The sequence below is a fragment of the Halyomorpha halys genome, unplaced genomic scaffold, assembly GCF_000696795.3.
Source record: "Halyomorpha halys isolate HHAL.00 unplaced genomic scaffold, Hhal_1.1 Scaffold265.1, whole genome shotgun sequence".
NCBI classification, from domain to species: Eukaryota; Metazoa; Arthropoda; class Insecta; order Hemiptera; family Pentatomidae; genus Halyomorpha; species Halyomorpha halys.
In genome coordinates, this window is record NW_027107765.1 from 1,053,418 (window position 1) to 1,069,318 (window position 15,901).

Genomic DNA, 15,901 nt, shown 5'->3' on the forward strand with positions numbered 1-15,901 from the left:
AGAGAGAGAGAGAGAGAGAGAGAGAATAGGTAAATGAATAAGGAACAATTGTCCCGAAACGTTGTACAACAATGAAGAAAAAGATAGAATAGATCATATTCATCTTTGGAAGTTTTTTAACCTCAACCATTTATAAACACTTTTTTTTTTTTTTTAGTTATGCCACTATTGCAATGCAAAACAGCGATGTGTTTCTTCTAATTAATCGATACTGCTGCGATCATGTAAACATATGTAAGTTTACGCCGGTTACAAAAAAAATTACTAGTGTAACCGAAGGTGGTTATGTTCCGAAAATACACAAAAGATGATACGTTCTCAAAACTATATTACAAGCTGATCCTTGAAAAGGTGTTTTAATAATGGGTGAGAGGCCAAAGGTAAATAGTTGACTTCTTTTAATTTGGTTGAGTGTTTAAATTTGTATTACAAAAAAATATTTTTCTGTTAATTTACCGTTGTGTACTACTTACTAAACTCCATATCAAAAAAAAAAAAAAAAAAAGAACTGACGCATAACAGGAATTTAGTTTATGAATGCTGAACGAAACTAATCTTTAATTTAGTGTTGCTCACTAAATTGACAAGTGACGAACAAACGAGCCGTTTACTTTCCAAAAAAACCACTTAAAGTTGTAACATATCATTTGGGTGTTTTTTGAAATAAACACTCACTTATTTGTAATACTCCAGAATACCTCTTCAACGCATTCATTAAAAAGAATAATTCAACAATTTGCTATGATCTGTTAGCTTGAATCATACTAATACTTAAACCTCTATTTGGGTTAATAGTTGCTATGATTGTTTAGGGATTGTTTTTATTGAAAATAAAGTAAATATAATTGTGATGTGTTAGAGCGACATTTATCTCGATTGATGAAGTCTGCAGTTGTTTACTTAATAAAGCTTTGTTTGATAGTAATGTAACTGATTATAAGTTTTGAATTGGACGTATTCCGTACTATTTTTCTCTACTGTGGTCACCTTAAGTACTGGCTCCAAGTTGTAGGATTTTTACGAAGTAACTCCAATACATTTCAGGCATTTGGTCGTATAACATGGTGTCGGGGTTGTCTGGTCTTAGGCGATTTCTCCAGCCTGATATCTCTTTACAGAATGCCCACGACAAGGCGTATTCATAATAAGTTAGAAAGGAAGGCCGTGCCAGGTGGTATATGACATTTTTTTTAATTCAAGATTTTGGAAGAATTTGATTCCTTAGAGCAGATGTGTAGGATTTTTAATAAGATAATCTTGATATTAAGTTATGTAAGTGATAGCTGGTTGGAGGTAGGCATGGTAACCGACAAAGGTGGCTACACGAAGCTGTATGTTTCCCGATAAGAAAATTAAATCCAAAGTTTAAAATGTCAGTAATAGTTCTGACAAAAATTCTTTTGGTAATATCCATGATGAAGACCTGAACTATTGTTTTATGTGAGTGCGAACAAATTGGATCCAAGTTACTCCTAAATAAAAAAAATAATAGGACTAGATGTATGTACTTTCTCACATGGTTTGAGGTAAAACACGGTACGTCCGGAACGTACCAAGCTCTAGCGCCACTTCTTCATTTAATATACTTAACTAAAGTATTTTTTTAACCTTTGATTCTACAACTATGCATTAAATACGTGGTAACCATGGTTAACTTAGTTATACATCCGCCTAGTCAAATCGCTGAGGTACGAGTGAAGTTACTCTTACTTCAAAACATGTTTACACGGTAACATAAACTTGAAATCACATGTATCAGATAACATATTTTACGAAAAATTTCTAAATTAATGTGAAACATTATATCTGACTCAGGGTAATCGGAATTCATCCTTGGGTAGAAAACATGGTTTCTGCAAGTATTCCTCATCTATTATTTGTTCTTGTATCCACTAAGAAATTTTAGGAATAGCATTTAATGAAAGTTTTTTTTTTCAATACACCCAAAAAAATTGGACATATTTATATTAAAAAATACTAAATATTAACCTCAAAACTTCACAATTGATTTCGCGAAAGATTTCTTTTTTGTTAGTTGTCATGTTTTACAACCAAATGCCTCAATTTATGGAATAAGTCGAATACGAAATAAATATACATAGTATTGTTTTGAAAATCATTTCAGTTTTGGATCGTTTTCATATGTTTTAGTAAATAAACCTCTTCTTAATAAAAAAAAAGTAGTTGAGTTGGTATGATGCTGGCTAGAAAAACATCGAATAAATCCATCTATGCTAAGGATTCCGTATCAATTAGTGAATAACCATTTTGGTGTGTTGCAGGTCAGAAGATGGTATTCTGGAATATTACATGAATTTAATTTTCGAAATGCAAAGGACAGTGAAACCATTATCTACAAATCATTTATATTAAATACATTATATTCAATTTATTTTTCATTATATTTTTATCATTTTAATTTTTAAGTGAATTTTGAAAATACAAATGTTTGTGGCTTCTGTTGAAGTATTGCTTAAAAGTGATGTATGTCTGAGCTTATGAAGAAATAACAAGTAGGGGTACTTAGGTGATATTCCACCAGACCAGTTGTGATTTATAATCTGAGACGCTATGGAATGAGTTTGTATGCCCGATCTGGATTGAAAAAGATTTGTTGGGGATTCGTTGAGCCCTTTGCAGTTGATAACTATGACCCAATTAAAACACTAATAATGTCAGAGGAGAGGGGTAGGGGTGGCTATCCTTCAAAGCAAAGGTGGATCCGTAAAATGAAGAGTTAGCCACGCCCACTAGGATGTCCGCCTTTTTGGCTTCAATTTTTCTTTAAAGCTTACCCTCTCCATCATACTCCTTCTTGCAAGAATAATATAATAATAATTGCGTAGGTTATAGCCCACAACTGGTCTGGAAGGAATAGTGCCCAAGCGCGTTGGGCAATTTCCAACACAAGGAAATTGAACGTATGTTATTCAAAATAATTGGTCTTCCAGCTTTTATTTTTTTGAGTAGCGTAGGTATGGAACTGATTGGTCAAGGTATTTACTAATGAGGTAGTAACTGTTAAAATTTGGAAAGCCAAGTAGTTCCATTCAGATAGACGTCCTGTCTTGAAAATTTCAAGTACTTATAACCCTATAATCCTCATAACCCTATAATCCTTATAACCCTATAATCCTCAACACAGACAAACTCTGGTAACGGCGATGACCTTTATAATTTCTTCTTCTTCACAGTTTTAAAATAAGTAAAATTGTAATTTGCATCTTTCTCCTATTATGAGGAACTTATAAATCAGTACTTCTACATTATCCATCACCATCCTTTTCCAACCTTCAAAATGAATGAACCGTTGTGATATGATAGTCACAATTCTGCCATTCTAAGAAAGTTTTACAATACGGAATAGTTAACATTTTTAAAGATAAATTAGTACTAGAGATGCTTAAAAAAAATTGAAAAATATTATTTTTGAAGTAATGGGAAATAAATTAGGTTTTTTAATCTTATAAGTGTATAATGAAATCGTATCTACAACAAAAAATAAAATTATAATAAATGAAGGAATAATAATAATGAAAATTAATTTTTTGTAAGTATCTTTAACGAATCATTTTCCATAGTGGACAATGGGAGATTTCATGGGACAAAATGAAGCTGGAAAAAAAGGATATATGGCCAATCCAGTAATCATTTATGTTTGTAAAAATCATAATAATGTAAGTTACAATATTTTGATGCGAAACAATTTTTTTTTTTTCCATTTTAGCATAGTAATTTATGATTAAAAGGATTGTAAACATCTGTTAAATTCAGTGTGCAGGAACTAGATATAAATTTGATAATGCTATACCCGAATTTAGGATATGCGAATTCTCATATTGGAATATAATTTGCAGAATCCAAATTGAACGAGGAGAATTGAAAAGTCATACAACTTGGGCCTGATTCTAAAATATTTCGATTTTATTGAGGAAAAAGTCGATATTTTTATATTCTCGCTTTTTAATTATCTTGGGGGTTTATACGTTCTCATAGTTCAAGTGGCTCTACAGCTCTTAAGAGAGTCAGGAAATTCTGAGGTTAGATTTGCTACTGGACCAAGAAAAAAAAAATTAAGTTGTACCACTATCAAACAAAGCAGAGATTTTCATTAATTTTTGTTAAAAGAAATTTTTACTTCATAATTATCCTGAACCAAAAATGTTAATTAAAAAAAATGGATTTGGTTGCTTTTGGAATTCTAGTTAAAAGTCTTTAGAATCTGGCCCGAGTTCAAAGTATTAATCGAAAAGATTATTCAACTTTTCTCGTCTTTAAAAATTTAATTAGTGTAATTTTTATAAGCAACTTTATGATATTGTGCGTATGTATAAAAATAAATTAATGAATTACATAAAAAGGTACTGTTGGGAAGAGTGGCGAAAACTTGTTCTCTCGCAGCTTCTTCCCGTTCGTTAAAGTAGAGTCGCCAAACTTAACTTTAATTTGTTTAATACTGAATGCGTGAAGCGCTCCATACAGTGTAATTTTCTTTAATAAATAAAATGGAAATTAACAAAGAAATAAAAATGAAAACTATATTTAAAATTAACAGAAATAACTAAATTATACTGATGTCTCAAATGTGAATGCGAACTGCGAACTGCTTTCATACGGTGCTATGGTGTCCTTCCATTCCTATACTTCCCCTCTGTGGCAGTATACATGTTCACACCGAGACCAGCGATCATATCCTCTGCTTAACCAAAGCCTGAGTCTGGGTCAAGAGAAACTTCCCAGGTAGTTCGTATGAACTAACAACAATGGCGATCATTGTGAGACTGAAGTTTGAGTGGGTTTCTCTCTCCCCATTTCCGTAATCTCCTCCAGATGTTATAGGTTTTCAGTATTTCGTTCTCTTCAATATCTTTCTTATAACTTAAAATAATTTAAATGTTAACTAAATAAAATTAAAACTAATCAAAAATCAAAATAAAATAATTTTCTTTCAATTCTTAACAGGTACATAACAATAAATAAAAGTAGGGCTTATTTACCACTAAACAATTTAAATCAGCCGTTTGTTGTACCAATTTTAATAAAAATCTTGTTATTGATTGTTTTCAAACCCACTGCTGCCTATATTCTTCTCTACTTACAAAATCAAACTCTTTCTCCACGGTCTTGATAGTACGAAGAATATTCTCAAAATAAGTGCTCCACTACTAATGGTCCATTTTGTTTTTTAATTAAAAATCAAACATTATTTATTATTATTAACTTTTTCTCTCTTATTTTCCTCTAATAAAATGGATTTGGGACTGTATCTAAATTTAAGAGACAAATTCAATTTTAAGAATTGCATTCAATGTTATGGATAATTACACCATTAATGCAAGAAGAAGACTTGATTTTTGATCAGCAAAACATTGAATAACTTCTTTAAAGTCTATTTCTTTAGGTACATTAGTTGCTATCAATATTAGTGATAAAATGCTCAATTTTTCAGTTCATTTTTGTTTGATTGATTAATGGGATTAATGTTTGTTTTTTAAAGATTAATTTGTTTATATATTGTATCACATGAAGTGTGTATCGAGGTTCATAGCAGAGCCATTAAATATTTATCACGGAAGCTATAGAATGAACGAATTCTATCCTAAGATGAGCAAGCGATAAGGTATAGCAAGAGGAGTATGTGCCCGTCGTTGAGGGAGAATGAAATGGTTCTGAGAAGTTGATATTTGAGGAGAAGGTGTCGGGTGCATCCATAAAATTGAATGCTGCAACCGAGCACAAGGCTCAGCCGGAGTTACAAGAACTCAGCTATCTCAACATCCGTCTGAATCGAAATTAGGCCAATCACTTTATACATCAAAGGTGAGGTAGTTATAATTTTTGGTATGTTGTAAGGACCTATACCACCAGTAAAAAAACAAATTTGCGAATTATAAAGGCCCATGGAAGTTGAGTTATTTATGATATAATCCTGGCCTGCTCGACGAATGTCCCCAAGTCTTTGTTCACAACGATAGTTTCCTTCCTCCTTCCTCTGGAACCTTCCCTGCTTTCTGGATAAAAGAAACAAATAAATTGATGACCTCAAACTTTTGATTTGCCATGTTCAGCCTTCGCAAAAGTGCTCATAGGTGGGAGAGTTTAGCGGTTAAGAAAGTTGAGCTCGTTTAATTTTTTTTTGGGCTGAGCGAACGTATTGCAAAAGATAATTATTTTATATGGCTTACCATCAACGATATTTATCTAGCCACTGTGGTGTGAACCTCGCGTAAATTTTCTTAGTAGGTTTTTTGAGTTCGCTTATAGTTTATTAACTATAAGCGAACTCAAAAAACCACTAAGAATTAGAACAGACCTTTAGTTTCTAAACAAGCATGAACAATTCTCACCAAAGAAAAACAAAGTTGAAGTGGGAATTGTTACATATCTAAAATTTCAATATTCCATAATATAATTTAGTACATCATGCATTTTCTACAGCAATTCTGTTTGCAGGTAGTGGTTGACGTGCAGTTCCAAGGGCATGAAACTGAATACGAGGTCGTCCAGGAACAGTTCGAGTTCGAACTGGTTGGGGGCCGTATTTTCGTGAGGCCTTGCGATGCCGACCACCCTCAGGGAGCCGCATATTCTGATTACCCTAGGAAAAGGCCGGCCTCTCCCCGTAACGAGTTAGTATCAACGCATCATCATTGTCTCAAATAGTTGTAATAATATTTCTCAAACAATTTTCAGATTTCTTGACTCTAGGTTATCCAATTTAGATTACTAAAGTTTTATAGTACATAACCCTCTAACCATCTCCAACTCCGATTTCTTTATCTTTAGACTCGTACGACCTATGGATGTACGCTATTAAACTTTACTATTTAACAGTGGGTAATCTTGTGTCGTGATTCCTAAACATTTTTTAAACAAATTTATTGTGGTTATAAAATAAATAGATTTATAAAAGGCAATCATAAAGTCAATCTCTTTTTTTATTTATTTATTTTTTCAGACCAGTTGAAATTTCCAGACCAGTTCCAAGAAAAAAACAGGAGGAGAGGCAAGCAAGGTTAATTTTTTATATATTGAATTCAATTTACTAATTTTAAATCAATTAATTCCTGTGTTTTGTTGGAAACAGCCGATGAAAATTTGTCTCATGAGAGAGAATATTATTATTAACCAAAGCTTGAGTCTGGGTGAAGAAAAGCGTCGCAGGGAGTTCGTACTTGCAAAAATAGTTGTTCATCCTCATTTATAGTATATATCATTAATGCCAAAATGTTACTTAATACCGCTCTGACAAAAGAACCCATTGAATCTTTATTTGATTTCTATAATGATTAAGCATTTGTTCCGATTCTTTTATATGAAATTTAATGGTCACTACTATTATTTTCTGTTCCTCGCACAGCAGTGAGCCAACTTTTGGCTTTAAAAGTCAGAATAATTATAACATTGCAATTGTGAGCTACATTGAAACAATATGTGCTATTTGAAAGTTAAATATATTTAGAAGACAAAAGATTCCAAGGCAAATAATTCATTTATTACAAATGGTAGAATTGTGTGCTGGCCAGCAGCGTGCTTTCTATGCTTGGATATGCTAGACATGAACAAGTGGTCCCATGGCTAATTAATTGCCAAAAACTGAGCTTATAGTGTCCCATCCTCTCTAAATCATTCCAAGAAAAGAATAAAAATTATTTTCTATGACGATCTTTGATTTTCAATTTATTTAATTTTTAATTTGCCCATAACCTTTCTGGAGATCCGTTATAAACCCGCCGATTAATTTGTCGAATGTTTAATAATTGATAACATTTACCAAGTTCAGTATTAATAATATATAATATACCCATGATCATACCGCGCGAGGGGCAGCCACCACCCTCTTCAAGTGAAAAAAAATATCAATTTAATAAAAATTAAATTTTTTTCAAGCAAATAATTTTAATAACTAATAAATTACTGCTATACTTATATACAATTTACTTAAAATTTTGGTTTCATTCGCCTCTTCTGTTCTGAAATGTGACAACCTGAGGGACCCTGGCTAGCCCAGCCCTAGAGTTGATCCTAGGTACGCCCTTAAATATACTGGCCTATTATTCATGTTTATATGTACATATCTTATATCCAATCAACTTTACCCAAAGTGCCTTTTCTTGATTAAAAATTTTTAAAATCATGTCTTTCGATTTTCTCATAGAAATCATGTTTCCAAAAATAATAACAAAATTATTAATAAAAAAGCTATAAATAAGGAGATATTAAGAAATAAATAATATAAATAGTTAAATAATATAAAACAAATAAATAGTGTTTGTTTATTTACTGACCACACCCCCGGACTATCTTCTCCACATATTAATCTAGGCTCTTATTTCTATTAACACCTCATATTAAGATTTAAATTGATTCTTAGCTTTGTAAATTCCTACCTCCTACATACTTTGTCATTAACCGTTCCTTTCTCACTGATAGGTTAATCAAAGTAAACCACAATGGTTCCTATTCATCCCTCTTCGTTCTGTTAGATGGTGTTCCTCAAGGTAGGATCCTCGGTCCCCTCCTCTCACTGCTGATATCCCAACCAATCCTAACTCTACCCTCACCACTTACGCTGATGACGCATGTGTGCTTGCAGTCAATAATAACCCTTTAATTGCACCCAAAACCCCCAATCCCTTATCGCAACCCTCAAAGAATGTTGCCGTAATTGGAGGATCAAAATAAATCCCATCAAATCACCTTTACCCTTCATCGTAAACCTACTAACTGCCCTACAGTATCCTTCAATAATGTTGCTATTACTACTGTAGAACAGATCCGCTACTTTGGGCTACATCTGGACAAGCGACTAACCTGGAATCCTCACACAAGACTAAAAAGACAGGAAACTGCACGTCGATTTCGACTATTACAACACTTACTAGACAAACGGTCTAAACTTCCAAAACATTACAAAATATTGATCTACATGACTATGTGACAATTATTAGGCCTATCTGGTCATTAGGAGTTGAATATTGCGTCTCCACTAAACCTTCGAATTCCTCTTCTATCCAATCTTTACAATCCAAAATCCTCAATACTCCTTACTTTGTCACAAATAAAATCATAAATAAAGCCCTTAAAGTTTCATATGTAACCGATCTAGCCCGAACCAGGTACCATTCCTTCCACTATAAACTCCCTAACCACCCAAACGCACTAGTTTCTAACCTCCTCTTCCATTCCTAACAATCTTTCCAGGGTTCAAGGATTCCTCCAAGGATAACAGAGAGTGTTGGAAGATTATAAGAGAGGCTCAGGTTCTTATAGACAGTGTAGCGCCATTAAATAAAATAATTAAGTTATTAATAATATGAGTTTATTTTAATTGACAGATTATAGTTTATCAGATCATACTTTACTTTGAATTTTGTAAAATTATAATTGTATTTTTGTAGATCTGCTAAATCACGTTCTCCTTCACGTTCTCCATCGAGGCGCGATATAATCTTAAAAGAAACAAGGTAATAAAATTAATTAGTCATAGAAATGATCTTATATTTTAATTATTGTCTTACCAATGGAGTTTAAAGTTCAGTCAACTAAACTCTACTTGAGCTACTGCAGCTGTCATTTGGTTTAAATTACAGATTGAAATAGTCTAAATTTTAATTAAACGTAGAAGTAACTTAAAGTTGAAAAACCGGCCTTTAGACAAGATTAAAATTTTTTAAATTCATATTTTGTTTTACTTTGAAAGAATTCTTTCACACCCTAGTTATTTGGCAATAAAGAGATTTTTTTTTTAACAATATATGATAATAATGTTATGAAGATTTGTTTTTCCAATTTCAGGAGCTTTTTATTAAAATTTTCTCGATCATAACTATCTTAAGTCTCCTGTTATCGTTTTAAGCAAATATTTAAAAAGTGATATAGGACATCGCTCCCTGGGGGTTTTAGTGGGCCAGGTCTGGCTGGGAAGGATTGCCTTCAATGAATGAGTGAAGGTCGTGACGCAAAAAAAGGCAATCCTTCCCGCCCGGACTCGCCCCAGTAAGACCCCCAGGGAGCGACGGTCCTATATCACTTTTGGACTATTTGAAACGGGAAGAGGAGATTTAAGATAGTTTAATCGAGCAATATTTAAATTGCGCCTAAAATTAGAAAACAGATTGATTTTTTATAACGATTAATAATAAGTATAATTTTTATTTATAGATATTTTAGACTTTTTACAACTATTTATTGAAATGGTTAGGTACAGAGATCAATCGACGTCGCCATACACTTCAAGAAAACCGTCATATGAAGACCCTGATGAAAGGTAAAGCATTAGTTAGTATTAATTTGTTTTCTAGGCATTATTTCATGATTCATTTAAACTGAAATTATAAATACGCTTGAGTTCATGATGGCTATTGGGCGATGCACCAGCTCCAAAAACACAATAAGCCTGTTTGCTGTCAATTTAGAACTGCAATAACTTATTTTTTGTGGAACAGGTACCCCGTGAGTGCGCGCTATCCACAGCGAGGTAATGCGAACCGTGATGATATTAACAGGAGGTATGATTAAAATGATATATTATTTTTTGACTCGTTAGTGGCTCTTGTATGGTATCAATCAACGCAAAGTATCGTGTGCATTCGATTTACAATAATACTTCACTTCAATCTTACACCATAGAGTGTACTTATTTAAGCACTTTCTTTTACGTTTAGGAGACCCGTGACTAATTAACACCACATCATTAACACTTTAACATGATAAATTTAGAAATGACGAATAACCATAACCTAAGAAATTTGGAGCATTGGTGACCGCACTGTATCCTAAGAATCGCTTTGAGTCGATGATCAAACTTCTTTAGGACAGTTTATATCCTTGCTCATTGTGGCCTTTTAATCTATTTAATTATTAAATCATAAAAATACATTATCCATTAAATTGCAGCATTATTTAAACTATTTAATTGTTATAAACATGGCTGGTATTTTTTTTTTTTTGAGATGACAACAAGCTAGTTGCACTCGAAACAAATGACACAGAACCGAAGTCATATGTTTAAATAAATAGTTTGATTATGAACAAAAAACCACAAAAACATGGCTCTGCCTTAGGATTTATAATTCCTTTTGAGAAAAATTTCTTTTTATCCCGACATGTATCATTTCCAGCTTCTTTACCGAAATGTACCATTTCCAGCTTCTTTACCGACATGTACCATTTCCAGCTTCTTTACCGACATGTACCATTTCCACCTTCTTTACCGACATGTACCATTTCCAGCTTCTTTACCGACATGTACCATTTCCACCTTCTTTACCGACATGTACCATTTCCAGCTTCTTTACCGACATGTACCATTTCCAGCTTCTTTACCGGCATGTACCATTTCCAGTTTCTTTACCGACATGTACCATTTCCAGCTCTTCTTTTACAGCCTCAATTGGGAATGTGTTACTTAAGACTCTCATGAAATAGACTTATATTATAATCACATTGATAAATTGTTTCCACATGTGGAGAAGCCCTTCGACTGTTGCTCACTGTTTGTTCTTACCTTGAAACCCAGTTCACCATCGAGATTATATGTATATATGTATAATAAATATTACCTCAGGTTAGAGGTGAGAGTCATTTTAAAGAGTAGTGCGGATCATAGCATCAATCAATAGTTTTGTCGGAAGGAATTCTCCTTAATCTCTATTAAATCGCCCTGAGCAGGATTTCTTTTATTTTTATCTCGATTTTAATCTACTACTTTAAGGACGAAATCGCGTACATCCGACATTGTTTCACACTTTACGTATATTTTTGAAATGAAATGGATTTGGGCAGTACAATCGAAGCTAAACTTTAATATTTGACATTACGATTTAGGCACGGTAGTTCGGACTGTTAGATCTCAAACATTGCGTTTATAATGTTTTAATGTTGGTATTTGTGATGTATCAGTAGTTAGTAAAAACCTAACTAAGTTGTAGTTTAAATTTAAATTTTCATAGTTCAGGTTCTAGTTAATTTAAAATAAAATATATGTTTTGTTTTTTAATTTGACATCAATTAATGTTTTATTGACAGCGCTGCTTCAAATCGTTCTCCTAGAACACAACCGAGGAAGATCAGGAAGGTAATAGTCTACAACAATTTTTAGATTTAAGTATCACATACACACAGCGTACGTATATGGTGTGAATGTGATACTTAAATCTATAAATTAAAAAAAAAAAATCAACTCTAATTTGCTCTTATTCTTACAGGAATCATCAATGTGGAATATTACGACGAAATCAGGATGTGATAACCATTCAATAGAGTCAAGTAAACAATAACTAACGATGATTATAATTAATTTATTCTTTTGGATTGTTTGCTAATGAAGGATATGTTACTCATACTTAGGTGCAAGCTTAGGTGATGTTAGCTCTGGGCCTATACCATACTGTGCCCACCAGGAGAATCGTGGAAATTATCCCTTCACTGCAAGTATAATTCTCACTATTTTACTTTTAATTTTAAAACCGTATGAGTATGATATAAATTTAATTTACAAATACAAGTAAGTTTGAAGTTGAAAACAAAAAAAAGTACTATTGTATGAATTTTCTCTACAAACTTTACGAGTAGATTAAAGGTATATATTAAAATTAGGATTCTTCTTACTCCAAGTCGAAGCTAATTACAAATCTGTTAGTGTTTTGACAAAATCAAGCTTCTTCATGAGCAAAATATATTTCTGTTGATATTAAGAACATATTCTCAAGTAAGTTGCTGTTTTTATTTAAAGGTAAAGATGATTGCAGATTATAATAATCATTGTAGTCTTATAGCCAAAGAGGTTGTAAAAGTACTCGTATACAGTTGTGCTCTCTAGGGAATATCTGCTATTTTGTCATCCAAAAGTATTAGTAAAACTCTGAGGGCTGTATTCACTTATAAATCTGAGAGCTGTACTTTAATCACAGATGATATGCAGTCTGTTTTAAAGGAGAATATTTCACTTTGAATACGGTCGGGCCGACCTTAGATGGAATTGGCACGGCCACGCCATCCCACTTGGAATTAAAAATAAAACTGAGAAGTTCTTTCTTACAGTTGTAGATGTAATAAAAGAAATAAGGAGAACTACTGCAGTTGACTGATTATTATACAGCAGGCATGAACTTAGAGTAATTGACATCTTGGCAATCACAAGCAATGAGCTGAATAAAGAGGGTTGGGAGTCTATATTGAAGTAGGTAAAGTCTATATTGGAGTAGGTAAAGTCTATATCGGAGTAGGTAAAGTCTATATCGGAGTAGGTAAAGTCTATATCGGAGTAGGTAAAGTCTATATCGGAGTAGGTAAAGTCTATATTGGTGTAGGTAAAGTCTATATTGGAGTAGGTAAAGTCTATATTGGAGTATGTAAAGTCTATATTGGTGTAGGTAAAGTCTATATTGGAGTATGTAAAGTCTATATTGGTGTAGGTAAAGTCTATATTGGAGTAGGTAAAGTGTCTATATTGGTGTAGGTAAAGTCGTAGGTAAAGTCTATATTGGAGTAGGTAAAGTCTATATTTTATATCAAGTCCCAAGAGATCACGATTTATATTCTCCGAGGAGGAAGTTTCTCGGTTGGTGAACGAGGAGTTAATGGTTGGAAATTCGTGGTAGGTCCAGCACACTTCAATTTATAGTCCAAATGAAAAGAAGAAAATGACCTTTCAGCCTCTCAGTACCGGAGAGTTATTAATGAGGAAAATCTGTGTGCACAGTTCATGGAAAATTCTATTGCTGTTTTATTACAGAGATGTGCTGTAACGCAGTCCTTTGCAAGGTCATTCATGAATCCATGAACAACCCACTCTTGCAGGCACGCGCATTGCACAAAATATTTTCTTGATGGCAGTAATTCCACAGCCTTCTTAACATTCAAATAAATAAAGCCAGAGTTGGGCAAAAATTAGCTATGGACAAAACTACAGGTGATTTTTACCCAGTTTTGAACAAATCCTTCATTTCATTCTGACATATCATCTATTTAGGATAGTATAAGATAATTCAAACAAGATTTTTAAATGTGTTGTATAATTGACATATCACGAAATATGCATTTTTTAAATAAAAATAAGTGGTTTCATTTCTCCTACTGTCAACTCTAGAGGAAGTGCGCTGGAATGCGTTAGTCGGTGAGATTTTTCTTTTCGCTATATACTTAATTTTTGAGTGATATAGTTTATACCCAGGATCTCTGTTACATTTAAAAAAAAACTTACAAATTTACAAAGAAAAGTCTTTGAGGTAAAATTAAAATCATTATTGCTAGTGGCTGTAGGATTTAGGATTCCTTTTTTTTTCCCCTTTGAGCTGTAAGATTTCTTTAGAATGTTTTTATCAGTTAAAACTATATTTTCAGTATTTCATACTAAAAATATAAAATTAGAAAACTTTATGAAAACTAGGAACGGTCAAAAAACATTGTCAGGATGGAACGGGGAAGCACGAATACGGCGGTTCAAGCTGGATATGATGAAGATTTGTTTTTGAAAAGGTTGGAACAATTTTCCAAAGGAAGAAGCAAAAAAGAAATTGTCCAAAGAAAAGTATGTAGTTGTGAAATATAAAATTATGTAATTATGAAGTAGAAAATTAAAATATTTTATTTTGAACTATTGTTTTTTTTTTTATAGCAAATTAAGTCATGTGGTTTAGTTCTGCTAGAGAAATGCACTGAACATTTCTGTTGTAATTTTTAGATATGAAGTTGGTTTATTTCTCTCCAGTTTTTTAGATTTTAATAATATTAAAATTGATCCATCATTGTTGTGTGTTATCGTCTTATACTGTTATTTATCCGTAGTCGAATATATGTGATACTATCAGGGTGGCTGTACCGAAACTCCTTCACCCTCCGCATCATCCATTTAGAAATTAATATTAAGAGTATAAAAATTAAGTAGTACAATAACTAATCTAAAAATAATACAAAATAAGAACAAAAAATAATATTATAAAACTGAAAATCTGAACTGATGCCCTTGTATTATGGTTATATTATAGAGGTATAATGTATATACAAACATTTAGAAAAATAAATTTTATTGTTCAGAAATAAAAGAAGTGAATACGATTTTGTTACAATTCTTTATTTTTTATTTTAAGAAAGTAATTCTTCAAAAAAGATATTTAAAAAATAAAATTGTGGCGACATATTTGAATTGTCCTCTATGAAATTGAAAAATGAAAAAAAATACACTAGAAAAAGTTTTATACAATATATAAAAATACTGGAAAATGAACACAGAGTCTTCTTTACTTCATATATTTATGTAATGAATGTTATAATCATATTCAGGAAGTATACTCAATATTTTTTGTACTTATGTATACTTATCTCAGAAATTAATCGATATCCGATTCCGAAGAACAATTCAATTGAAAATTATACTTTTTTTCAGAAAATGATATGTACGACGGAACCCAACAACGACAGGTGAGTAAACTCTTTGTGGATCCTTCTCCATTTTATACATATTACTTGAGTATAGTTGGTTATATGGTCATTAGTAATAAATATATTATATTATCGAGAAATTTAATAATTTATAAAATTCTAGCTGACCCGGTAATGCTTCGCTATTGCTATAGTTGATGAGTTTAGATATAAATGAACCTAATTGATAGTTTGATACAAATTATTGTGATTAGTTTGACATAATGATTGATAAATTGATATGATGATTGATAGTTTGATATAAATCATTGTATTTATTTAAGATTAAACTTTTAGGTGTACTTCATTATGATGATTTGGTAAGATAAATTGAACCAACATATGTGATGATATTGATTTCCCATACCTTTAAGGAAATCATTAATATTTTTTTCTTATTGTTCCGAAAAAGTGGATTACGCTCACTGTGTTAGTACTATATACGCTCACTGTGTTAGTACTATATACGCTCACTGTG

General features: G+C 32.2%; 1 protein-coding gene and 1 long non-coding RNA gene across 5 annotated transcripts in view; both read left to right on the plus strand.

Annotated features, from left to right (window-relative positions):
• Positions 1 to 157: 157 nt before the first annotated feature.
• LOC106680482 (DNA ligase 1) overlaps positions 158 to 15,901 on the plus strand; it is a 37,108-nt gene continuing 21,364 nt past the window's right edge. For 2 of the 4 annotated variants that reach the window (XM_067046094.1, XM_067046095.1), the window contains exons 1-12: positions 158 to 380; positions 3,582 to 3,677; positions 6,454 to 6,629; positions 6,959 to 7,015; positions 9,402 to 9,467; positions 10,205 to 10,270; positions 10,449 to 10,511; positions 12,031 to 12,079; positions 12,210 to 12,270; positions 12,352 to 12,431; positions 14,393 to 14,533; positions 15,389 to 15,423. In XM_067046094.1, the coding sequence (XP_066902195.1) occupies positions 363 to 380; positions 3,582 to 3,677; positions 6,454 to 6,629; positions 6,959 to 7,015; positions 9,402 to 9,467; positions 10,205 to 10,270; positions 10,449 to 10,511; positions 12,031 to 12,079; positions 12,210 to 12,270; positions 12,352 to 12,431; positions 14,393 to 14,533; positions 15,389 to 15,423 (908 nt within the window). In that variant the 5' untranslated portion in view covers positions 158 to 362. The remainder of the gene's footprint in view (positions 381 to 3,581; positions 3,678 to 6,453; positions 6,630 to 6,958; positions 7,016 to 9,401; positions 9,468 to 10,204; positions 10,271 to 10,448; positions 10,512 to 12,030; positions 12,080 to 12,209; positions 12,271 to 12,351; positions 12,432 to 14,392; positions 14,534 to 15,388; positions 15,424 to 15,901) is intronic. The other 2 variants (XM_014420223.3, XM_067046096.1) reach the window with 2 other exon arrangements.
• On the plus strand, positions 826 to 2,392 carry LOC106680483 (uncharacterized). Its single transcript, XR_001343115.2, has 2 exons — positions 826 to 1,440; positions 2,283 to 2,392. It is a non-coding gene; the product is annotated as an uncharacterized lncRNA (long non-coding RNA).